This window comes from Rhipicephalus microplus, chromosome 1 (assembly GCF_043290135.1).
Source record: "Rhipicephalus microplus isolate Deutch F79 chromosome 1, USDA_Rmic, whole genome shotgun sequence".
NCBI lineage: Eukaryota > Metazoa > Arthropoda > Arachnida > Ixodida > Ixodidae > Rhipicephalus > Rhipicephalus microplus.
Window position 1 is genome coordinate 5,874,945 of NC_134700.1, and position 26,064 is coordinate 5,901,008.

The window sequence follows — 26,064 nt, forward strand, 5'->3', positions numbered from 1 at the left end:
GCGGGTGATGATCTCACCTGTCCTGGGTACCTACTACAAGATGGCCACTGGTTCACCAGTCTGCCTACAGAGTAGTGATAGCTGTCTCTGCTGCAGAGATATAGAAAAGCAGGAAGTATCGACACACCGCATGTTTTGATGTTGCTGTATCCTTTTTGAAAAGTCTTATGTCTCACTGATGTAAGAGGCATGACAATCAGTGCATGGAACTTAGTAAACCAGCTCAGGGAATAATTTTGGCAGCCAGTGCTTTGGTCGCATCAAGAGTCGAACAATTGTTGATGCAGGTTTGTGCGGCACCTGGATACCCTCCTACCCCAACACCCCGGCCAGTTGCTGGTTGATTCCCGGAATGTATGAAACCGTGACACAGTAGGAGTGTTTGGGGGAGGCTTCATTATTAGTGCTACCCTTTCAAAAGAGGGCAAGCGAGGAAATTTTTTCGTCTGTCAAGTCACTGGCATACTTGCTGAATAAAGTTTTCAATGTACCCATTCTTCAGGAGGTCAGTGATCGTTTCTTCTTTTCTTCACTTTTATTTGCAGCGGCAGATGGCCCCTGTATAGTTCATCAGCATATTTACGACTGATGCCTTGTGAGCAGTCAGGTGGTTGGAATTGAACTGCATATATCATCCGGGGTGTGTACGTTTTTGGTATACCGAGAAGCTCAAATGTCCTTCCACCCCCGCTTTTTCCCATCTCACTAACATATCGAAAAAAGGAAGAACAATGTTCTTTTAACATTCCACGGTGAATTTATTCGCTAGCTCGATTGAATGTAAGTGTGCTAGGAAAACTGTCAATGTTAGACTCCATGATCTCGCAAAAGAAGTCATTCAAACACCTCAAAAACATTTTAGGTGGTTCGATGAACGAGTCAATGGCTCATTTTTCGACTTGCTCCATCGTCAAGTTTGCTCCTGTGGCTAGAATAGCGGCTCCTATCGCAGTTCCACTAGCCTGTTTGTAGAATTCACCTCTGAAAGAATGAGGGCGTAAGAGGGCATCTAATTGCAACCGCACATATACAGTACAGAACTACTGATCCCGACCACATTCCAGCTGTCCACGAGGACTGTTTCGGGAGAAGGTGCTGCTGCTGACGTGGATGGCGCGGAGCAGTGGCAAAATGGTCAGCTGAAGAACATCTTGGAAGACTACGCACCTAATGACATCTTTAATATGGATGAATCGGCGCTATTCTTTAAGCTGCTACCAGACAAAACGCTCGCGTTTAAAGGCGAGACGTGCACCGACGGCAAGCATTCAAAAGACAGAATATCAGTGGGGTTTTGCGTAAACATGACTGGAACCGACAGAACTCCGCTCCTCGTGATTGGAAAGTCGGCGAAGCCTAGATGTTTCAAAAGCGCCCGGTTGCCATCAGGGGTCATCTATCGCAGCAACACCAAAGCATGGATGACGGCAAAACTCTTTGAGGAGTATGTGCACCTCATCGATCGTCGTTTTGCGGCTAAGAACAGAAGAGTTGTTATTATTTTAGACAACGCTTCGGCGCATGTCGCCCTGGACAACCTGACGGCTGTAAAGTTGGAGTTTCTGCCACCAAACAGAACAGCGATTGCCCAGCCCTTGGACCAAAGCATCATTCGAGCTGTAAAACAGCTCTACAAGAAGAATCTGCTGCGCATATTTCTTCTCGCCATTGAATGTGGCAAATTATTCTCCATCGACCTGATTGGCGCGATTCACCTGCTCGAATACTCGTGGCAGCAGGTTGAAGCAACGACAGTTCAAAATTGCTTCAAGCGTGCTGGCTTCAGTGTGTGTGCGGGCGACGCAGATGACGCCAGTGACACCATCGACCAGACTTCAAACATCGTAGACGAAGCTTGCAAAACTCTGCTAGCTGAAGTGCTGGAGCGGCAGGGCGTTACGGAAGGCATTTCCTTCCCCGACTTCAGAGATGCGGACAGCGATGTGCAGACATCTCCGGACATGTCCGACGAAGCCATTGTTGCCTCGGTTGCCGAGGTGTCACCAAATGATAGTGATGAGGACGACATGGAAAGCGACAACACGGGTGATCCAGGTCCGACAGTGGCCGAAGCTGCGCATTGCGTCAGCGTCATGCGGGTATTTGCGAGGAAGAGGGGGCTGGCAGAAAAGCTGGCTCACAGCATAAGTTAGTTTGAGGCCGCTGTCGTTGCTGTTAGGCCGCCGCGTCGTCAAATGAAGATTACAGACTGTCACACAAGGTTAATAAATTACTGCACGTTTTTTGTTCTTTCATCGCACTCCCTGAAGGCTTCTTTTTTTGACAGGTAAGTGAGCGACCTGACGCTATTTCGGTTAAGCAGTCCTACCGTATAGTACATACTTTTTCCGAGCTCCGGCCAACTACGGTTTAACGAGGTTTCACTGTATAGGCTACACCAACTTCAAGATTCCTGGAACTGTGCACTACCACCAGCAGCGCCTATTGAACCCGTGTCACACACACCCCAGTTTGCCATCCAACTTCCAAATATTGATGTCATGAAGTTCAAGTGCCAACCTTCAATGTGGACGCCATCATGGGAACAGTTCAGTCAACTGATTCGCAACAACGATGGGCTCACCGATGTAGACCGCTTCGCCTGTCTACATTCAGTTTTGACTGGTGACGCGGCCTCAGATATCACTGGACTTCCAGCAACGGCAGGCTGCTATTCAGAAGCCCTGGACGTCTTAAAGCAACACTTTGCCACGACCCACGTCATAATTCAGGCTCACATGCAGCGACTAATCGACATGCAACCCATGCAGTCCTCCGCCGATCTTCGAGGACTGCGACGCCTTTACGACACCATTCAAACCCAGACGCATGCCCTCAAGACTCTCGGAGTGTCGGAGCACAGTTACTCCACAAAGTTTTACCCGATTTTGCTGGTCACTCCCTCACGACATCGTCCTCGACTTCAACAAGACCATCGCACGCCAAAGTACAGAGCACACAGGCCAGCAAGGAAAGCACAGCCAACACCAGAAGGCGAGTATTAAGTTTTTACTGCTTTTTGTTCAAACGGAAATCGAGGCTCGAAAACAAACAGCCCTGTACGTTTCTGCGAGAGAGGAGACGTCGTAAAGCCAAGCTAAAGATTTTCACCGTAGTGCAACGTCCTCTTCGTGACATCAATCAACCACGAAGTGTTTGACCTCATCCGTGAAACCAGCTCCTCAGAAGAACACCTGCTTTTTCTGTAACTCAACTACGCATCATACCAAGCAGTGGGACTTTCAAATGCCATTAGAAGAAAAGAAAAGATACCTACTAGCTTCCTGTCGCTGCTTCCACTGCACCTTGAAACATCATAAGGCAGAATATTAGGAGAAAGGTTCGAATGTGCAAGTGCTATCGACACCATGCGAATACAATGTGCGACCTGCAGATGATGAAATCCACTACCGATTCCCAGACGTTATCAAAATCGGTACCGGTACAATGCAAAATCATTGAAATGAAAAATTCGAAACCAAGCGTGTATCTCCAAACTGTTGTTGCTTGGGCAGCCGGCTAAGAACGCAAAGTGCTTGTTCGACTTTTATTAGACGAAAGAAGCCAGCGCAGCTTTATGACAAAGCGACTGGCAGAAAAATTGCGTTGCGGATCACTCGGTCACGAAAGTTTTTCAGTGGGCTGTTTAGGAGGACGTCATGACGAGAAGTCATTCTCACGCATGTTTCTCACCTTGAGTTCTGTGCGTGGCTGTAAGTCACAGCAGATAGAAGCTCTAGTCACGTCAAAGATAAGCCATCAATAAATCCCACGACCGACAAGAGACTTCATTGACAAGCTCGGACACCAAGGACTTTACTTCTCCGACATCAACAAAGCTGAGCTGTTGACATATTGATCGGCAGTGACTATTACTAGAATTTTGCCACTGGAATCATCGACAATTTAGAAAACAGACTAAAAGCAGTCGAGACTTCCTTAGGCTGGATGGACGCTACATGGACGAGCAACCTCTTGCGCTTTGGCAACGCACTGCAACGAGGTGATCGTAATGAAATCAGAAGTGATGGACCGTAAGATAACAAGAGAGAATTATGCGGACTTGGAAGTCAAGAAAATTAAATCTGAGGGACGTAATAACACCGACAACGAAGACACAAAAGCTCCTTCAATCGAAAATCCGTCCTAATAGCGGTCACAAGCCAACGAAATATCATATGCCTTAGTGAAGTTACACAATGGGGATTCGGACAATCCACATGTTATTGGAATGAAGTCTACACAACCTCTACAGTTTAATCTCGCTAATGTGGGAAAGGTACCGATGGCCTTGAGACTGCTACGGCACACTGACACCGGCATATTATCGTGTAGTGCGATAAACACTAAAAAATCCATTTAGCGAAGGGCCGAGAAGAAACGTTTCATCTTGCCGACCACATTTCGATTACGCTACCTAAGTGGCAGGCTGAAGTATTTTTCGGTTAAGAGAAAGCAAAACCCTGGAGAACAGAAGACTGCTGACTTGCTAACAAGAGGAGAATCAACCCGATAATGGTGGGCAGGACTGGGACGGCTTGTTTGCGAAGACAGTGAGTGGTCATCATGCTGTCTCTACACGAACTCTGCCAACCGTGTCACAGCTTTGCTGTGACACGGTTGTGACACATGTCTCTAAGCGCAAGCAGAAGAGTGCTCTTAGGGGAGCCTTTAATGACAAACGTATGAAAGCCGGCGCAGCATGCTTTCCTGGGAACACGTAATTTCCTAGGAACACTGATTTAACGAAGGCCTTTCGGAAATGAAAACAACTTCAAGCCAAAAGTTAGTGCCCTGTTTACACTGGTCAAGCGAGCGCCGAAAACTATAGATTCTTTGAATAGTTGAACTCTGCAGACTACCGGGTAGAGCTACCGTGAAACATCATGGACCTTCAAGCATGTGTACCCGCCGGAATTAAACTTTTTGCAGTATTCTGCGCAGGAGGCAGCTTGTTGGAAAAAAGGATTGATGATGAAGATGACGAAGAGTTCTGGCCTTCGGATTACGCGCTACAGCAGCAACAGTGTGGCTGCAGTTTATTGTAAATAAAACCCTTTTTTTACGCAACGGGAGGCTCGATTTTTTACAGATAGTACATGGCATGGTTTCTGACGGAGAGGTCTACAGGATGCCCCATTGATGTGATGCTTTATAAAAGAAGCAGAGAATGATGGTGGAGCCTGTAGCTGGGGGAAATTGAAAAGACTGGCATGTTTGTGCACGATACTTGCCAGTTCATTATGCTCATTAGTGTTGAGTGAGTTGTTGATCATAAACATAAGGATAGTGTCCCTGGCATGCAGATTATTGAAATGGGTATTATTCGGAGAATCACTGTTCTCTGCAAGGATGGCAAGTGAGAATACTTTTGAATCTCTACAAGTTTTACACCCTCCCGCAGTACCATAGGTTCATCAGAGCAGTTGATCACCCATAAACCCTTGCACAACCGGTAGTGTACAGCTGGGTATTAGAACATTCTCCTTTATGCATTAGAAGGCACTGCGTCTTTTATGCAACTGAGATGAACGGGTCCCATGATAGCGTCAAATGTTTTTTCGCTTGCAGGGGAGCAGGCGACAGGGACTTGGCAGCAGGGACAGCATACGACAGGGACGCTTATTGCTGTTGTTTTCCCAGGTGTTCGAGGCGTACAGTGGCTGACTATCGGCGTTGATAGCGGAGCGTGCTACATCCAGCGCCTTGCGGGAGTGCCGCGCTGACCGACCGGCTACGTTTTTTGCGCCCGGCACCATACCACGTGGCATCGGCCACCCCTGGTCCTTCAAAAAGACAGCGGCAACGCCTCCCTCGATCACTTGGCAGCAGGGACAGCATACGACAGGGACGCTTAATGCTGTTGTTTTCCCAGGTGTTCGAGGCGTACAGTGGCTGACTATAGGCGTTGATAGCGGAGCATGCTACATTTAGCGCCTTGCGGGAGTGCCGCGCTGACCGACCGGCTACGTTTTTTGCGCCCGGCACCATACCACGTGGCATCGGCCACCCCTGGCCCTTCAAAAAGACAGCGGCAACGCCTCCCTCGATCACTTGGCAGCAGGGACAGCATACGACAGGGACGCTTATTGCTGTTGTTTTCCCAGGTTAGGCATTTGCCCTCCTGTTTTGTATAGTTCATTCGCTATCCTTGCGCTGTCTCTGTTGCCTATTTTTCAAAGTTCGTACTTGTTTTGCCCGCTGTTGAATCTGTAACTTGCCCTTTAATCATGGGTACTGAGTTCGCGGACTTCAAACGCGACATTCGAAAAGAAATCAGAGAGTTAAACAAAAGCCTTGAATACATGAACAAAGACTACGAAAATATAAAACAAGAGTGCGCTGAAATTAGAAAGGAAAACGCTGCTCTCAGGGCGTCCCACGAGACAATGCAATGTGAGATAGACCGTTTGAGAAAGTTGGTGCACGAAAATTCCACGCGCCTAACTACTCAGGATCAATACTCTCGAAACAAAAATATAGAAATTAAAGGGATCCCACGTACCCCTAATGAAAACCTTGTACAATTGCTTGCCAAAGTTGGTGACGCCTTGGGGGAGCCAATAAGTGAACAAGACATAGAAATATGCCACCGTTTGCCAGCGAGGAGTGCCACTTCGCAAAGTAACACGGCACCAGACCCAGGTGTTGCAAAGAACGAGGTACGCCCTCATGCAAGCGCTGTTCCCGATCGGGGTAGCAAAGCAGGCAGTGATGCCCCCCTGAGCAGAAACATCGTGGTTGTTTTCAATCGCCGAGCTAAGAGGGATGCCATCGTTAAGAAAGCAAGGAGAACTCGATTCACAGCTGAGGAACTGGGTTTCACAACTAAACAGTCTGTTTTCGTAAATGAGCACCTTTGTCCCCAACTGAAAAAATTGCTGAGTATGACGATTGCTCGGAAACGGGAAATGAACTGGCGCTTCGCGTGGGCAAGTGGTGGCAAAATATTTGCGCGTGACACGGAAACATCTCGTGCAGTTCAAATCACATGTGAAGCTGACTTGCACAAGATGCACGCGGCCAATTCAAGCAGCCGCGGGGCATCTAGCATGCCGTAGGCTTATCTGATTAGCACTTTTCGTTTTTTCAGCGCGACCTTTTTTTTCTTTTTCTTTTTTTCCTTTTGTTAAGATGGCGATATTACCACGTGATGTCAATATATCTTACACTAGTGAATATTGCAGTATCATGCATTTAAATGCTCGCTCAGCTCGCAACAAGCACGATGATATAACTACCTTTCTCGACGAATTCTCGTTTAAATTCGACATCGTCATGATTTCTGAAACTTGGTACACGTGCAATGACGAGGTACTATGCTTGCCAACGTATAAATCGTTCTTTCTAAACAGGCCCTCTCGTCGAGGGGGAGGTGTTTTGCAACTAATTGCTGATCATTTAGTTTGCAGCCTTCTCTCAGAATTTTCAGCGATTACACCAGACTATGAGGCATTATCACTAGAATGTCACAAGTATGTATATGTGGTAGTTTATCGTCCACCTGACGGAAAAACAGAAGCGTTTTTTCAATTTCTTGAAAATCTGCTTACTTATGCGTGTACTAACAAGTTGCACATTATCATAGGGGGTGACTGCAATATAAACCTTTTACAGCAAACTGAAACCTCTCGTAACTTCCAACTACTACTTGACTCCTTTGCGTGTGCTAATATTATTACTGAACCTACACGTGTCACTTTAGATTCTGAAAGCCTTATCGACTTACTTATTACAAATGACATAAGTGATTCAACCGTATCTGGAACTGTTATTGCCGATATCAGTGATCACTACCCTATATACATGTTTCAAAATCGCAACGAGTATCTTAATTGTGCAAAAGTATCAACTCCAGAATCATACAAAATACAGGAAATTAGTAACAAAACATTAGACACTTTTAGGCGTGAAATTGCGCAGATTTGTTGGGATCCTGTCTATAAATCAGTTAACGCTAATGAGGCGTATGAAATATTCATGTGCCTGTTAATAAAAACTTACCATAAGTGTTTTAAATATAAAACTGTCGAAACACTAAAGAAAGGTCGGAAACAATGGATGACGCGAGAATGTCTGGAAATGATTAAGAAGAAAAATCTACTGTACGCGAAATTCGTGAAAACAAGACACTATAATGATCTTTCGGAATTCAAGCGGTATAGAAATTTTGTAACAAAGCAACTGAGAAAAACTAAGGATGCGTACTATGAAGCTCTCTTCAAAAGGGTTAGCACTCGTGGCGACGTGCTTTGGCGAGAAATAGATAAGCTTCTAAATAGAAGTTGCTCTCGAGACAACGCACTTGAGTTAAACATAGATAACAAGATAGTAAAGGGTCAAGAACTTGCTAATAAATTCAACGTGTACTTCACACCGCTGGTGTCCTCTGATTTATCAAACCCTTCTCGTGCCTGTAATAGTGATTACAGGGACTTTCTAGGTGTGCCAAACATGAGCACTGCATATTTTTTAAACACAACTCCTGAAGAAGTACTGTCTGTATTTATGTCACTAAAGAACACTACTGCTCGTGACATAGATGACCTACAAATTAGACCTATTAAAGCAGCACTTGATCTTTTGTTACCTGTTCTTACCCATCTGTTTAATATCTGCTTATCCACAGGAGTTTTCCCAGAAAAAATGAAGCATGCGAGAGTTAGTGTCTCATACAAATCTGGTGACCGAAATATCTTTTCTAATTATCGTCCGATCTCGATACTTCCTGTTATCTCTAAAGGGCTAGAGAAAATCATATATCAACGTGTCATGTCTTTTTGAGAAAAGTACTCTATATTATCACCGCATCAATTTGGCTTCCGACGGGGCATGTCCACGGAACTGGCTCTCCTCACACAAAAAGAACACTGGGTGTATTTATTGACTATTCCAAAGCGTTCAATAGAATCAACCACGAAGTACTCTATGCAAAATTGCGTCATTATGGTTTTCGGGGAACCCCCACTTGACTTTCTGAAATCTTATTTATCACAAAGAAAGCAATCTGTAGTTATAAATGACAGCCAATCCTCCCTACTAACCATAACGTCAGGTGTACCTCAGGGCAGCATATTAGGGCCCCTACTGTTTAATATTTATATAAACGACATAACAAGTGTCAGCAAAACTGTGGACTTTATAATTTATGCAGATGACACTAGTATATTTTTTCATGGTAATGATTTAGGTAAGCTTGCAGACTCAGCCAACAACATTCTTAACGACATCTTCATATGGAGTACTGCAAATTATTTAATGATCAACACAAAAAAATCCAAAGCTGTGGTATTCGCACCGGTTCAGAAGGCTGTCTGTCGTGGTTTGGATATATATCTCGGGCCCGAAAAAATTGAGGTTGTTAAAGAAGTTTCATCATTAGGAGTAATTTTTAATGAAAATCTTAATTGGGACGAACACTTAATTGGGAAGTATTGCTTACCAGGTACCTCAGGTTTTAAATACCCTTGCAGATCAATTGAACTTTAGGGCTAGTAGTGCGACTTTCAAGAAACAAATAAAGAACTTATTCATAACCACCGGTCTACACTATCGAAACTACAAAATGGAGTCTCATGCCTCTGCAAATGCTTAAATTGTTCGTAAACTTCAATGTCAATTATACGAGTGTATACAGCGGAATTCATTGTATCCGCATGCATTTTGTGTCTGTTTTTGAGTTGTTTCATTGATATTGTTTAGATGTGAATTATAACGAGAGTGACCTCTAATTCTTAAAATGTGTTATGTAAACTTCTTATGCTATTTATGTTTGAATTTTGTGTTTACAATTTCAGGTTGCTTGAAACCAATGTATTGAATATATATATATTGTTTAAGCTTTGCACTGTCACGGACTGCGGAGGGACAAGGGCCTTTGTCAGGCTGTACGCCTTTAGCCCTTTGCCCCTGCAGTGAGCTCTGTATCCGGCTTACTGTAAATAAAAATGCTACTACTACTACTACTACTACATTAATAAAGTAACTAGAAATATAGCTAGGACGTGTGGTGCTCTCTCTAGACTTCGACAGATACTTCCAGCAAACATTAAACTTTTACTTTATAATACTTTGTTTTCATCTCACATAAACTATTGTAGTCTAGTGTGGGCAGATACATCTAAAGCAAATCGGAACAAAATATTTTTACTGCAGAAAAAAGCGATTCGTCATATTGCAAACGTACCATACGACGCATATACAAGTCATTTATTCAGAGAATATAAGATTTTACCGATCGATCACATACACAGTTTCAACCTTATTATGAAATACAAACAAAGCTTGCTATCAAACAACGCTCGTTTCCTTAAACTGTGTAACCTCAGAAAAAATACACAATCCTATTATGACATTCGGAAAAGGCCTTCCTGGTTCATTCCTTATTCGCGAACTAATCACGGTTTGAGAAGACTTGAACACTGTATTCCAGCTTGTTTTAACATGTTTGAAAATAAAAACATCGACATCTTTAATATACATAAAAAACAACTTAAGAACCTTCTCATCCAAAATGGCGGCGTTTAGTTTAGCATCTTCTAGTTGTCTGGCTACAGTACTATATGTAAAAGAAACACCCTATAATAGTGCTCGTGTGTAACATGGCATCCTATGATGTTTGCTTTCCTTGACATTTTTTTCGTTGCTTTTTTTTACGAGTAAAACATGCAACATTTCACTCGTCAGTGTTTCCCTTGTGCATTAAAACTTGTGCTTTTCGCATACCCAGTGTTGTAAACGTTGTATAATCATTTTGTAATACTTTGGTAGCGGTTTAGCAACGTGTGCATTGCTTCATGATTGACCACACGCTGTTTTCTTTTGTTTTATGTTGTTTTCCTCTCTATGTGGTTTGCTTATTTTATGTAAACCTAAAACTGATGTAATTTTGATGCATTTCCTTTTTATTTCCTAATTCCTTGAAGTTTTTAAAATCGACGTCAAATTGTTTTTTCATGTTTTGTGCTCTGCGGATTTTCGTAATGCCAAGTGAAAAGGGGTAGGAGCCTCGTCAAGCTGCTAACATAGCAGCTTTTTGCTCTTATCCTTGCGTTTTCTTTTACGCAACTCTGTGAAGAAAATGCTCAATAAAACTGAAACTGAAACTGAAACTCTGTTACGTCAGCGAGAGGTGTTTATTCAGAGTTGAAGAATGAACGCACACTGGAAACCTTTTCACCTGCTGAACGTCGTCCTCTTCTCTCACCTCCCTGTTCATCGCTATACAGATCACGCAAGCAGTAACATACGAAAAAAGAAATGCAAACAATAAGTGTACAATCTGGGAAAATTCATAATCCGATTCAAGCAAAATCTGAGACTGATAAGCCTATATCAAAAAATTAAGATGATACAGCCTTTTTTTTTTTTTTCAGAGAAGTACAACCGGATGGGTTGGTATCCTTAGCCAATGAAGCACTTGCTGAAATATTAGCGTGGCCAAAAAGAAGTACTTCGAGAATTAACACAAAAAAGAGACAAGCCATATTTTACTACATTGCCAAAACAGGCGAGTTCAAATTTATTTCAAAAGATGAGTGGCTGGACTCACTACTCGAAAGTGCTGGATGCACGAAAGACAAGGTCAACATGACAAAAGCGACGATCCAAAGCGTCGATCACCTGTGATTGATATGAATGGGCATGGAAATGAAAGAGTTAACTTAGTTTTTACTACATCTGTGATGGAAGCAATATTTTGCTTTCTGGAGCAGATTCTGGAGCAGAAAAAATGGTGCTTTGGAGCAGCCTTGAAGGTTTTCAGAGCATAAAATTTTCTAATTTAGGGCAGCTATTGGTGTTTTCGGAGCAGATGCGTGTTCCTAACAACTCCTGAAGTCTAAAGCATCATTTAGACATCTCATAAATATTTATATAGAATATTAAACATGCAGCATACTAGTACGCAGCTAGTACACAAGCAGTATAGTCGCCAAGAGTTGCAATGTGGGCTTGTTGGTGATGCATTTGAAAGAGTTTTTGAAGCGCGAGGCGAAATACGCAAAACAGGAAAGGATAGAATGAGAGGACACACATCACATGACCTCATTGGCGTAAATCATGGGGGCGTCAGGGGATGTCCGAACTTCCCTTCTGTTCAGGCTGAAGAAGACGACTCTCGCAAGTGTCCCCTTAGAGATTTAGTTATAGCTCGTGATATAATTGAGTTACGAGTTAAGTACAGCGCAATCAAACTTTCAAAGAATTTTATCAACACAGGTACTGCATACTTGTGTTAACTGCTGCTCAGTTGAGTTAATTATGGAAATGGCAAAAAGGTTAAAAAAGATAATGAACAGAACAATGCAATCACTCAAGCTTGGATGCCATGCTCCTTTTTTTTTTAATTATTTTAAAGCATTATTTGATCCTGATATAAATAAAGATACAACCCATATTAAAAATCTAAACGGTCGTCATGGCCTGATTTGTGTCACCCCTTGTGATTTTTCTCTTTTCACTCCACTTATACTAGGATGATGATGTGTCCAGTTTGCCATTGTTTTCGTTTAGACTCTCTCAATGGTCACACGGTTTAAATTCAGTCTTTATTAGTTTAACCACACCCCTTCAGAGCAGGTTCGAAGCAGTTACTAGCAAATATTGCACCTTGGAGCAGCCTAGAGCAGCACTTCCACCAATGCTCTATGTAGCCACTACCTATATTAATGCATTAAATGCAAGTGTTATATTTCAGCAAAGTTTTTTTTTATGCTTGACTACTTACTGCTGGATTTTGTATAGGGCTGGAGCCTTGTCAAGCCGCAGTACTGCGGCTTTTTTTACGCTACTCCATGTTTCTCAAAGAGAAATAAAAGCTGATTGATTGATTGATTGAAGGTGCAAGGGCAAAAAGCATTTGTTGATTAAAAAAGATTTGTTGATTAAAAAAAGAAGTAATATAGTCGCACATATGCATAGGGGATACCATCACCAACGTGTGTGAGATCACACGTTACTACCCCTCCAGGACAAAATCTGCCGTGCCACTAACGGCACAACAAGCTCAACTCTGCACAGTGCTTGTAACAATTACAGTACAACACATTATCTCAAGAAAGAGATAAACGTTCCCAAAAGTGACAGGCTATTGCATACAAAGTCGCATACACGTGCTAATAGGTTTGCATTTTGGCTCAATTTGAGTCATCCAGCGGTGTATGTTCGCTGCCATTCGTAACCACAACATCTCTCACAGCAGAACGGGTTTTAAAGGGCCCCAAAACACTCAGCGTTCGAAATTTAGTTGAGGTGAGGAAGTTGTGCTCGAGTTTACAACGAACACGTAACCGAGAGAATTTTTTGAAACGGTGCCGTAATAGCGGAATCACGCGCATTTGATGGTCGAAATGCGACGATCGCTTTTTTCCCTCTTTCCTAGGCTACCCTCTTCCCAAAAACCGCTTGGTCCCTCCTTGCTGAGTCAGCTGAGTGTCCCTCCTCATCTCGCGTGGCATACGTCACCGCTGACGCGCTGTTCGAGGCAGCATCTACTTCCGGTTGCCACGATCTGCCACTCCGACGAGCCAGCTCGACGTCAACTATGTTGTGTGTGACATCTGGGTGAACTGATCGTTGACTAACTGCTGTTGCTGTCATGCCGGCCCGTGTCCCTACGAATCGTGTCGGTATGAACCCTGTGTTGCGTTACAAGCAGCAGATGTAGATTCACAAGCGGCAACACCACCAAGAAAGCAAAGGTGCGCGCGAACAGCTGTTTGCAGAGAGACCGGAAGTTGTCGGTTGTTGTTCGGCCAATCGCAAGCATCGAAAGTGGTAACGTCATTGAGTTTCATTGGTGATGTCACACATGTCAGTGGCGGGAATGGCGGGTACCGGAAAGGAGAACCTATTGTTTTTTTGACATTGTGGTGCGCCCGCTACCTGTAGCGCTGCGGCGCGTGCCATTGTTGATTGCAACAGCATTCTGCACGCGATGTGTTTGTTTACTTGAAATGTTTGGGAAAATATCGGAGGGGGTTGAGGAGCCCTTTAATAGACGATGCCAGTTGTACTGGCAACCGAAGGTGAAGTCTCAAGTGCCCACATTGTGATTTGTAGTGTTGCCACCGAGGTCTTCCGATTTGAAGCACATTGGAGCAGCACAATTATTATTATGGAGCACTTTAGAGCAGCAAAATTTTCTATTTTGGAGCAATCTGGAGCAGCTCACTTCACATCCTGGAGGAGAAGCAATTTGCATTTACATTCAAGGGCATGAATAATTATTTTGGGGCTCTTGTTCTATACGAAGAGCTAGAAATATTTCCATTCATTTTAAACCTCATGAAGCCAGTCATTTTAAGAGCGCTCCCTATTTTAGTTGATGCAAAAATAATGGCATCGTTATGTTATCCACTCTGAAAAAACTTGTCCAGTGATTATTTTCATAGCAAAGAAGAAGAATACTGGTTGAATAAAATTGAAGTTCATGAAAGCACATTCTATACACCTATGTGGTTATCAGTATATATGGTAGACAAACGCTATGAGGTACAAGACTAGAGACACACGCAGTCGCAACTTCATTTCCCTTAGAAGACTCTAAGGGTAAGGAAAGGTTATATTTCTTCACAACTGATGATGATAATAGGTGGGTTTTAACGTCCCAAAAACACCATATGATTATGAGAGACACCGTAGTGGAGGGCTCCGGAAATTTCGACCACCTGGGGTTTTTTAACGTGCACCCAAATCTGAGTACACGGGCCTACAACATTCCGCCTCCATCGTAAATGCAGCCACGGCAGCCGGGATTCGATTCCGCGACCTGCAGGTCAGCAGCTGAGTACCATAGCCACTAGACCACCGCGGCGGGGCTTTCTTCACAACTGATTATACTGCTGGGCTTAAGGGGGGAGGTGGCATTGAAAAAAAACTTTTTTATTTGTTGACCTACAGCAATGAAATTTGGCATGCATACTCATAAGTGTCTCGAATAGGGAAATATGCAGTTTCATGATGATAGCTTCAGTAGTTCTCTAGACTTTGGCAGCGACGGCAGCGGCTCACGGACGCAGGCTAACAGCGCTCGTCTGTTTTTCAATTGGCGACCAGCATTTCGACGTTCCAAGGGAGGACTTGTCGTGCTGCCTTAGATTCCGGCCCGACTGCAATTACCGGCTGGCGTGCATCGACGGTCTGACGACGTCCTTTGGCGCGACACGGCCCATTTCTGGAAGTCAAAGCATAGTCCTTCCCGTGCACGAACGTCAGTGCTGCTCCCGCCATCTGTGAACAGCGGACGCACCTCCCAAATCTTATCTTCGATGGTTGATGGGCGTGGAGCTGCTCACTTTGGCAGCGGCGACAGCGGCTCACGGACGCAGGCTAACAGCACTCGTCTGTTTTTCAGTTGGCGACCGGCATTTCGACGTTCCAAGGGAGGACTTGTCGAACAGTTCCGACGGAATGTCAAGTGGTTGAAGGCGTCCGGCAGGAAGTTTCGATGGTGTTTTGCGGTGCTGACATTTCTCACAAGCCGCAACGTATCTTCTAACTGAGCGTGCAAGCCCTGGCCAGAAGAAGCGGTCGTAAGTGCGTGAGACACCAAGGTGACCGGCAGTCGGAAGGTCATGAAGTTCATTTAGAACTTCCGAGCGATGGTGTTTCGGAATGACAAGCAGCAGGGCCGGTCCATCCGGCTCGAAATTTCGGCGACATAATACACCATCGTGGAGCACGAATGAGCGATGGGACTGATTGGAAGATGGTGATTCGGGGCGCTCAATGATAACACGCAAGGAGGCATCACGGCGCTCCTCGTCACTGATGCATGTCATTTGCGAAAGAGAAAAGACGCAAGGGATGGTGTCGGTGTCAAGTATAGTGCTCGACTCAGCAACCGGGTAGCGGGACAGAGAGTCTGTGTCCTGATGTAGGCGTCCGAACTTGTACATCACCGTGTAGGTATACTCTTGCAGTCGCGGAGCCCAGCGCCCGAGCCGGCATGTAGGATCCTTCAGTGACGTAAGCAAACATAGCGCATGATGGTCAGTTATTACAGAGAAATTTGTGCCATATAAATATGGGCGGAACTTTGAGACTGCCCAAACAAGAGCGAGACACTCACAATCTGTAATGGAATAGTTGCGCTCAGCAGCTGTGAGGAGGCGTCTAGCGTAGGCGACAACTCGGTCGTGTCCCCGTTGACGTTGGGCTAGGACGGCTACAATCCCGTGACCACTAGCATCGGTTCGGACTTCTGTCGGAGCGGATGGGTCAAAGTGAGCCAATATAGATGGAGTCGTCTTAAGCGTGATTAGATGAGTAAAAGCCACAGCTTGGTCAGTACCCCACGTAAACGTGACGTCTTTCTTTAGAACCTCAGTGAGAAGCCGAGCGATGGTTGCGAAAGCTCTTCTAAAGTAGGAACAAAGTCCTACAAAACTGCGGACGTCTTTAACTGACCAAGGTACAGGAAAACTGGTGACTGCACGAATTTTCTCCGGGTCCGGCTGCACACCAGATGCGTCGACAAGGTGACCCAACACTGTAATTTGCCGGCGTCTGAAGCGGCACTTCGACGAGTTTAATTGAAGGCCTGCAGTGCGGAATATGTCGAGAATAGCTGACAAAGGCTGAAAGTGGGTCTCAAATGTTGGGGAATATACAACAACATCGTCAAGATAACAGAGACATGTTGACCATTTGAAACCTTGTAGCAGAGAGTCTATCATGCGCTCGAACGTGGCTGGGGCGTTGCATAGCCCAAACGGTATAACCTTGAACTGATATAGGCCGTCTGGAGTTACAAATGCAGTCTTCTCCTGGTCTTTTTCGTCGACAGCAATCTGCCAGTAGCCGGAACGTAGGTCTATTGAAGAAAAGTATCAGGCGCGGTGGAGACAATCGAGAGCGTCATCGATGCGGGGTAAAGGGTAAACGTCCTTTTTCGTGATTCTATTCAGATGGCGGTAATCCACGCAGAAGCACCACGTGCCATCTTTCTTTTTAACGAGCACAGCGAGGGACGCCCAAGGGCTCGAAGAGGGTTCAATGATTCCCTTGGCTAACATCTTGATAACTTCTTATTGTATTACTTTACGCTCGGTGGCAGACACCCGGTATGGTCGCCGATGAATGGGATGAGAATCACCTGTGTTAATGCGGTGCTTGACGAGTGAAGTCTGGCCGAGTGGACGGCTATCTGTGTCGAATATGTCGCAGTACGAAGCCAGAAGGCGGGTAGAGCGCGGCTGATTTCTCAGGTTCGAGGTCCGTAGCGATCATGGAGCGTAAGGTTGCATCCAGGCACGTGGCATTCTGCGAACCACATGGGTGATCGGGACATATGTCTGCCGCAAAACAAGTGACGTGGTCATCAATTAAGGGTCTTAGCGTGGCGACGGATAATCCTTGAGGTAGCACTTGTTTTATAAAACCGAAATTGATAACAAGTAAATATGTTTGGTTAGAGGCCATGGTTACGAAGGAGTGAGGGACAGTAATGTCACGTGCCAGGAGAACATCAGGAATAGGCGTCACGATATAATCACCGTCAAGCACAGGAGAGGGTGTTGCCAGTTCAACGAATGTGAGAGCTTTAGGTGCTATCCGAAAGAAGTCAGTGGTGCACAGGCTGTTCAGGGTGAGAATTCAGGAGAAGAGGAAGTTCTAAACAGAGAGTGCCGGCGGAACAGTCAATAAGGGCAAAATGTGTCGATAAGAAGTCCATCCCGAAGATGAAGTCATGAGGGCAACTGTCGAACACGGTAAATAAAACAGGAACATGGCGGCCGGCCAGGCTAATACGAGCGGTACACATTCCAATGACGGCTAAAGTTCCCCTATCGGCGACACGGACTGCTTGTGTTGCGACAGGCGTGAGCACTTTTTTGGGGCGGCGACACGGGCGAGCACTCATTATAGACGCCTGAGCTCCAGTGTCAACTAAAGCCGTCAAAGAAAGACTGTCCACATGCACTTCCAGCAAGTTCTTATTAGTAGGTAGCATCAACGGAGGATTTGGGTCAGTCGCACTTGATGCAGCACTACCTCCAGGAGCAGCATAATCTAGTTTTCCATCCGGGAAGATCCATAGTTAGTCGGCGATAGATAGCGACGGGGTTGGGGCAACGGAGAACAGCAGCGTTGCTGTGACAGTGAACGCCCAGTAGAGCGGCTGTTAGGTGCGTCGGGAGCAGGATACTCACGACTGGGCGAACATCGACTGGGGTCCGCGTAAGGCCGAGGAGAAGAAAATTGGCTCCAACGAGGGGGGGGGGGGGGTGTTTAAGTGCCGCGGCAGTAGCGGGAGACATGGCCAACTCGGTAACAGCGGAATCAGATTGGCTTGTCGTCTGCTATTCTCCACTTCGTCGGATTGCGGGATCTAGGCAGAGTGTATGGGTCGTGGCGTGGTGCATTTATTGGCATCAGCCTGTAGTCCGGTCGGGAGACGGAGCAGGCGACAGGAAAACCAAGGTTAGCAATTTCTTGTCGCACGACTGCCTGAATAACTGACACCGCCGGAGGCGTTTGAACGGTGCCCTGGTTGAGTAGAAGTGCATGAAATTGCACCGGACGGGCCGCCTCAAGCTCACGCCGAACAATGCGTGTGACATTCTCGTGCAAGGGTGGTGCGGCACCGAGATCGGTACAGGTTGACGTGACAGCCGTGTTAGGGAGCCGTGAAAATTGAGGCCGAAGTCGGCGGTTTTTGGCCATGTTGAAGCGGCGGCATTCCTCAATTATGATATCGATGGTTGTGACGTTGTTGTACACGAGCAAGTTGAAAGCGTCGTCCGCGATGCCCTTTTGTATATGGTCCACCTTGTCGCTCTCGGTCATTTGCACGTCCACTTTGCGGCACAACGCGAGCACGTCCTGTATGTACGAGACATACGACTCGGTTGATGACTGTACTCGGGTAGGAAGTTCTTGTCGTGCGGCCGTTCGTCGACTGAACGGGTCCCCAAAGATGTCGCGTAGTTGGTCCTCGAAGATGTCCCAGCTGGTGAGCTTGGCCTCATGAGCGTCGAACCATACACGCGGGGTGCCATCCAAGTAAAAGATTACGTTGGCGAGCATCATGGTTGGGTCCCATCGGTAAGAGAGGCTAATGCGCTCGTACATGCGGAGCCAATAGTCGACATCAAGGTCAGGCTGGGCGGAGAACGTACCGGGATCACGGGTGTGGGACATCGTAAGGTACGTAGTAGCTGGCGCTCCAGGTGATGGCGGTGAGGAAGGGTTATCATTAGAAGCCATGGCCAGAGGCTGGACGGTACAGCCACTGCGAAGCTTCGTGGTGAGGACGGGGAACGTTCCACCTCCACCAAATATGTTACGGAAGAGAGACGCCGTATCGACGAGGCTGTGGATGAAATATATTTCAAACTAGCAGCAGCAGCGGCGTGACCGGTAGACTAGACAACGAGCGGTAAACACCCTTCGTCTTCCTCGTCAGGCACACACGCGCGTCGCCCCCTAGAATCTCAATTTGCATGCATGTAGCAATATTATCGGGATGACCCAGTAAATCTGATTTGGCGCATTGGCGCAGGAGTGGGATCACAGGATTTGCCGAGTCCTCACAGAGCCGGTGGCAAGCACGCATCATCTTTTTCTGGCATCTGGTTATAATTTGGTAACTAGAAATGTTGCAGATATCTTTGAGAACAAATATGTCCTGGCGGGCTCTGGTGATACGTGGGTAGGCAGAATTGCCCAGCTAGCGAAAAACAAACGTCAACGAGAAGTGCGCCACGCGATGGGAAGAGTAACCTGTAAATGAGCACCCTCTGGGGAATAGTGTAGAAGGTGAGATTTTATCAGCACAATGGCAGCACTGCTATGGTTACATGATGCAGCATGTTGTGTAGCAGTGGTAGCACGGCTGAGGTACTGCATGCTGGACTAGAAGAATGGAGCCTCCATTCATGCTATTACATTGTTAGCTTCATATAACGCCCCCTGCTGCTGTTGCAGTTATGAGGTGTGAATCAAAGTGTGTGAAACAGGTATGTATCCTGGTACTGTGCTACACATGCAGGATTTGCAATGTTCAAAGTCAGCTGTTTGAAGATTTTGACGACCACCATGGCTAGCTGCCTTCAAGATGGTGTGTGTGGTTGACACAGAGCTGAGGGGGCGATCGAACAATTTGGAGAAGATGTGGAGGGGACGACAGAGCAAAGCGAGAAGGCTAGGAGGCGCTGCGAAGAAGTCACCATTGCTAAGCAGCGGCAGCCTGCCACTTAGCGCTTCACAAGTACACGAGGGGGCCCTTTTTGCGTACATCAATGGCAGTTTCTGGCTGCAGAATTCATCATGCGACCGCAGTTTCCCGTGAAACTGAATGCTATTTTGTATTTTCCAGGAATGAATTCACCAGAATGTACTACACTAATTCCGTTATTTTGGGGTCATTGAGTTATCATTCAGTTATTTTTGGGTCATTATTTTTAGTTTTGCGATTGTGAGCGTGGAATGCGGAAAATCAAAGCGGTTACGTATGAACGAAGTTCTATCGTAATTTAAAATTACAGTTTTAGGCCCAACAGAACCAGCACATTAAGTAATTTTTGCAAAAAGTGAGAATGATATTAGTATCAGTTCATTCTTGTCTGGATTTCCACCACTCCTGTGCAACCATATACAAGTACTCAAGCAGTTGGGACATAAGCGTCCATTAAAATGCCACTATCGGGGTCACAAAACACACTGGAAGTGCCGTGAGGACTTGCCTGTGTTCCACAGATGAAACGCACTGAGCTCAACCCTGCACCATGGGTGTCAAGAGCCATCTTGCCAGCCTCGATCACATCTGGGTGACTCTGCAGGTGTTAAGCACGTCAAATAGGGCTTGCTTATTTGAAGACATCAATGCGGCTGACACCACTGTCATGTTCACAAATAAGTGACCGGAAAGTTTAAACATGAGATTACAAAACTAGGCTAGTTGGTACATTACAAAGTGGTAGTAGAGACTACCAGCAATCTTCAAATCGCCTTATTTTTAAGAGCTTATTCGGCCTTATCAATGGCCTTATTTCAAAATTCTGGGGCCATCGAAATTCCTTTATAAGTTGTGCAGCGTTGGTTTGATCAAAGAGAATTAACAAGTTTTTGCAAGGTGTGTTGATATTAACAGCACTTATGCTGAGGACTACCTGACACCTGTACAATCAGTGCTCAGCCAAGCAGCATAAAAAACAGCTTATGTAGACACTAAACACACGATCAAGTAACATAATCAACATGAGTAACAAAGGTGAAGGAAGTAGGATAAGGCACAGTACAACATATTATTCAGCATGCACTGAGAAGAACAAGGTACAAAAACAACAATGTGCAACATATTTATCGATATTAGCAGATTTGCCTTTAACACTCTTAAAGAAGACAATTTTCTTACTATATTTAACAGTTCTTTGTTAACATTTAGGACCCGAGGAATTTCGTTTTTTCAAGGACTGCGTCCCGTAATTTTTTCTGGTCTTGGGTAGTTTATACTTGATCACATGCAGGTTGCAGCCTGTGGTCATTCAAAGACAGCTGGATCCAAAATTCGCCCAATTTGCATGAACATAATAAGTGAGACCTCTGTGTAAGGAATACTTGGTAAAACTAATTTATACTTGATTTCATATAGAGATGTGGTATCATCAAAAGGGATATGTTCAAAAGCACGAATGGCTCTTGTTTTACAAAACTTATGGTTTATTTAAATAAGTTGGCAAATAGATTCCCAAACCAATACGCAGCAATGCAGATGTTAACTAAAGGTCAATATCAGCAATCTCCTGTGAGTAACAAGTCCCCCATTATCTCGCCACTACAAGTAGACTCCAAATCCACTCCAGCAAAAGTCATAACATTGATACGATCGGCCTCCTGCACAACATTTCCAAACATAAAGTTGGTGTTTGTATTGTGTACCATCCTCACATTTGGACATTTACAAGATGCAAAGCAGAAAGTGCAAGTTTCAGTGTGCATGACTAGAACAAAAGTACAGTCCAATCCACTTATAACGATCCTAGAGATAACGATCTGTCAGTTATAACGCCCACATTTTTATGCCCTTACAATTTTCCTATGCTACCCTTTAAAACTGAGTCCACATGCCGCTAACATTTTCCAAGGCTACCTACTTTTATAACGAACACTTCCGGCACAGTCGTGTAAAAATATGGCGCATAAGAAGCGAAAAAAAAAACATGGCTGATTCCTCCATCTTTGGAATCAGTACAACACGAAAGTAAAATGTCTCTTCACAGAAGTAGTTTAGTACTTACTATACATTGATGTAAGAGAGCTTATGTCTGTTAGTGTTTCACAGCTAAACTTAAGTACCGTTTTTCAGAAATGCATCCAGGTTAACGCTAAGTGATATATTTCAATTATGATGACTTACATCTGTAATTAATCATTGCTTAATGATTAAACACGTTCTTGTGGTCATGGATGCTTGTGGTAGTTGTAGTAGTTAACGGTGACAGTGGAACCAAAGGAAGCGGTGTGGCCACCAGAAGAGCATGACTGATTGCATGCCAAATTTGGGCTAAGGTCACCTACTTGCGACATATACGAGTTATTGAACGGCCCTGCCTTATTAGAGGGCAATGCAAGGCACATTGTGTCTTACCTTTTGGCTGGTTACAATTTTTCGCGTGGCGATTGTAAACGGGGAGGGCGGAGTAAGATCTAGGCGAAGCAAGCTCAATTCTCTATCCGTTGTGGAACTATTGTTGGTATGGATGAATGCTATCAGGCATACCGACACTTTATGTAAGGTCGACATCTGGCATCCTTCGTTAGATGACCTACCGAGAGTCCCAGGTAGTTGTTGGCGCACAGGTTGAGCACTGGCCGGTCCCAGCCTGCAACATGCACCAACGCCGCCTGGCGGGACGTGAGCACCCTTTCCGTCTTGTATGTGCCAGCCTCACGAATGTCGGCCAGCTGTTCCTGCAGGAGTGCCTGTGTGGCTGCCCAGCCACTGGAGACACGTCGCACAGCATGCCTGCCCACAACTTAAGCACAACCGTAAAGTTATCATACCAACCCACTCACACGAAAATCCTACAAATAGTGGCTGCTTCAACATATCACTAGTCTTGCATAAATTAAGACACAATGTTGATAAGAACTGACACACAATGATGCCAAGGAAAGGGATGTTCTTAGTAGTAATTGTCATGTAAATGTGAAGAAAGGAAAGTGGACGAAAAGATGAACTGTTTGTTTTCATTACTACAGTCTGGTACATGTAAGTCTGTGGCATTACCTCTTCAGAAACACGCAAACCTGCCCTAACGAGCACACTCTCCAGACTGATGGCATAGCAGTTTTTTGCGAAAAATTGCAGAATGCACACATGGGACTTTTTCTTTAGTCACGATGGTGGTCAGCTGCAGTGCTTCAGTCATCGAAACTTGTCAAATTGTCGCAGACTATAAAACAGCTAAGTATATGAACACATATTCATTAAAACTACTCCTAGGTTGTCCCAGCAGTGTGTTTACCCAATGAGCACCTTTTCATTTTACTAGTAACATATAGATTGCATATATTTGCCATGATAACACTACCAAAATATAAAGGGACCCTGAAATAGTTTTGGCAAATCTGTACAAACACACTGAGCCAGTAGACCAAGTCTCAAGGGTTATTTAGAGACCAACTTGAGCTCTCTGCAAAAACTGTAATTTATATAATGCTTCTATAATGCCACTGGCTCTGAAGATAATTCCAATAAATAAATAAATAAAAATTACAGCGCTTTAAAGCTGAAAATCATTGCAGATTGGTGAAACTCAGTTAAACTTGTTTTTGACTCCCCATCAACCTGTCAGCGTGCGATCTGTGAGATCCAGAATGGTAAAGGTTCAAAACGGCGAGTGCGCTCTTGAAAGCTCTGTGATCGCTAGCGTGTCTCAGGAGTTTAAAGGGCCAGGCAGAGGTGAGAAGGAAGGTAATATAATTGTTCATTGTGGCCTTTGGTACATGGTGTGTCACTAAATTTGCGGTGCGAGTGATTTGTTGATGATCTAGCCTAAATGCTGACAAGACTTAAAGAAAAAAATTGGCCCCATATCTGCATGTTACACAGCCAATGTCGCCGAAAGAGAGTGAACATCAGAAAGAGAATGCAGCTGGAGAGAGTGAACAAAACGTTTATTTGATGTTCTGCGCAAGAAAATCGGTGAATTGTATACCGGAGCCGCTGCGCTAGAGTGCCTCGAGCGTGCAGCGGAGGCGAACGAGCGCATTAAGTCACGTCACATGCGAGACATGAGCGCTATCTGGCAGTTATCTTGGAAAACGAAGCGCCCACGTCTTGGAGGTGATAAGGTGCAGAACGCAAGGCGATGCGTAGATGCCACCACAGCGTCATCTTAGCAAAGCGGTGGAAACACTTGCCTTTTCGTGCAAAGGTTGCCTAGTCAGTGCAGCGTGATAAACGCTACAGTCCTTATAATTACTTCTGTATGCCTTTTCTAGTAAAGACACACATACAGAATATTGACGTGTTGTTATGGTGCCTCAGGTATGCACAATAATTGTTTTTTAATTGACAATCACACAAGTATGAACGCTGAATCTTCAGCAATATTGGTGGGTGCTGCGGATGGGGGTCAGCGGTTTGGAGTATCTTTTGGTCACTTTAATGCTTTTAGGGTACCGTTAAGCGCGAACAAACAGACAGCAGCGTTGTGTTTCGCAGCCTTGTGTTTCTTATGCTGTTGAGTGTAGTGGAATATTGTGTAAGGTTGTTTTGCACAGTGTGTTGATCAAAACTGATGTATTTTCATTCAGCTGGCGAAATCTTTATTATAAAAGTAATTAAATAAATGTGTTGTTTAGTTTAGTTAGACCGTGTCAGCTGTGTCCGTTCGCTCCGAGAGCATGAGGCCTCTTTCTGACACCCCACACAATAGAAATTGTCCACTTCGGTGTATACTCATCCTTGGTATCTGGTGGAAGGTATTCCAAATTTCCAAAGGCATTCGCCATTTGATTGTAGTAGTCTCTTCCTCCCCACACACCAGCGTTATTCCCGCTTTCTTGTCGTTAACCTCCCGGGTATTGCACATTGACAAGAGCTCTGAAGGCATTGAAGAGGTCTCTAGAAGTTTCGGTAGATCTTTGTTGGGGGTCTTTCATATCGTATTCTCTGTGGTGGGAACATTAGTCTGCTTCCAATATGTTCCTCTATTTGTCATGAGGTTCAGCGTCTACCTCCTGTGTGACAATATAACTATCGATAAAACACATGCCATAGGTGATGAAGTACTATCGCTTGTACTTCTGTTCTAATCATTTGCCTTATGGTCTGCAAGCAAGCCTGCCAAGCCCTAAATGCATCTTCAATTCTATATTCATTTATTTTCAACAATGACTAGAATAATCTTACAAACTTGAACGTCGGTATACTCTACCTTTGCTTCCAAGTGATTAATGTCAACTGCCTCCTCTACATATTTGTCGATTGCTTTGAGAAGTTCAAACTGGTCAGTCAAAATTTGGTAACTCAGCAACTCACTTTCGATGCTTGCGTGAAAATCTTTCATATTTGGCTACGGCCTTCTATTAGGTCCTCCATAATTCAGTCTAGTGTCAGAAACGTAGAAATCACTGGCCAGCCGCGTCACAAGGCATAGTAAGCATTCCATACTATCCATCAGAAAACCATCACATAATGAAGCTCTGGGCATTCTCGAGATGTCATGCTCCACAATCTGGGTCACGGGTAGGGCAAGGCCTCGCACATAAACTTCACCCAACAGCGGCTTCACAGAAGTCCTCCAGGCTAAAAATGTGGTCAAGAACTCCACTCTTTCTTACTTCTAAAGGACCTTTTTTTTGAGTTTCATGGCACCAAAATGACGAGCCGCTGTCCACACACCAAACAAATGGGTCACAAGCATACCATCCACATTATACTGCTCATGTGCATGATCTCTTTGTCGCCATCTTCCATGCACCATGCGAGCATGATTTTTAACATCCTCCGCATCAAGCAATGTCACTTGCTCAGTTCCAGAGAACAAAGAAGTTGAACCGGTCTCGTGCATTACTTGCTGTCTGCCAATTTGACTTTGCATGACCTGA

At 44.9% G+C, this 26,064-nt stretch overlaps 2 protein-coding genes across 11 annotated transcripts in view; one reads left to right on the forward strand and one right to left on the reverse strand.

Annotated features, from left to right (window-relative positions):
- Gcat (Glycine C-acetyltransferase) overlaps positions 1-26,064 on the reverse strand; it is a 367,236-nt gene that overhangs the window by 338,090 nt on the left and 3,082 nt on the right. For all 8 annotated transcript variants that reach the window (XR_012893994.1, XR_012893933.1, XM_075887558.1 and 5 more), the window contains exons 2-3: positions 22,777-22,982; positions 20,691-20,780 (exon numbers count right to left, since the gene is read on the reverse strand). Coding sequence is in view for 6 of the 8 variants with exons in the window: in XM_075887558.1 (XP_075743673.1) it covers positions 20,691-20,780; positions 22,777-22,982 (296 nt within the window). In the remaining 2 variants the exon portion in view is untranslated. The remainder of the gene's footprint in view (positions 1-20,690; positions 20,781-22,776; positions 22,983-26,064) is intronic.
- Positions 1-26,064, forward strand: part of LOC119178211 (uncharacterized) — a 241,075-nt gene that overhangs the window by 148,504 nt on the left and 66,507 nt on the right. The window contains exon 5 of one of the 3 annotated variants that reach the window (XM_075891052.1): positions 13,382-13,706. The exons of 1 other annotated variant lie outside the window; for it this stretch is intronic. In XM_075891052.1, the coding sequence (XP_075747167.1) occupies positions 13,382-13,556 (175 nt within the window). In that variant the 3' untranslated portion in view covers positions 13,557-13,706. Of the gene's footprint in view, positions 1-287; positions 660-13,381; positions 13,707-26,064 lie in introns of those variants that run through there. One more of the 3 variants, XM_037429403.2, reaches the window with a different exon arrangement.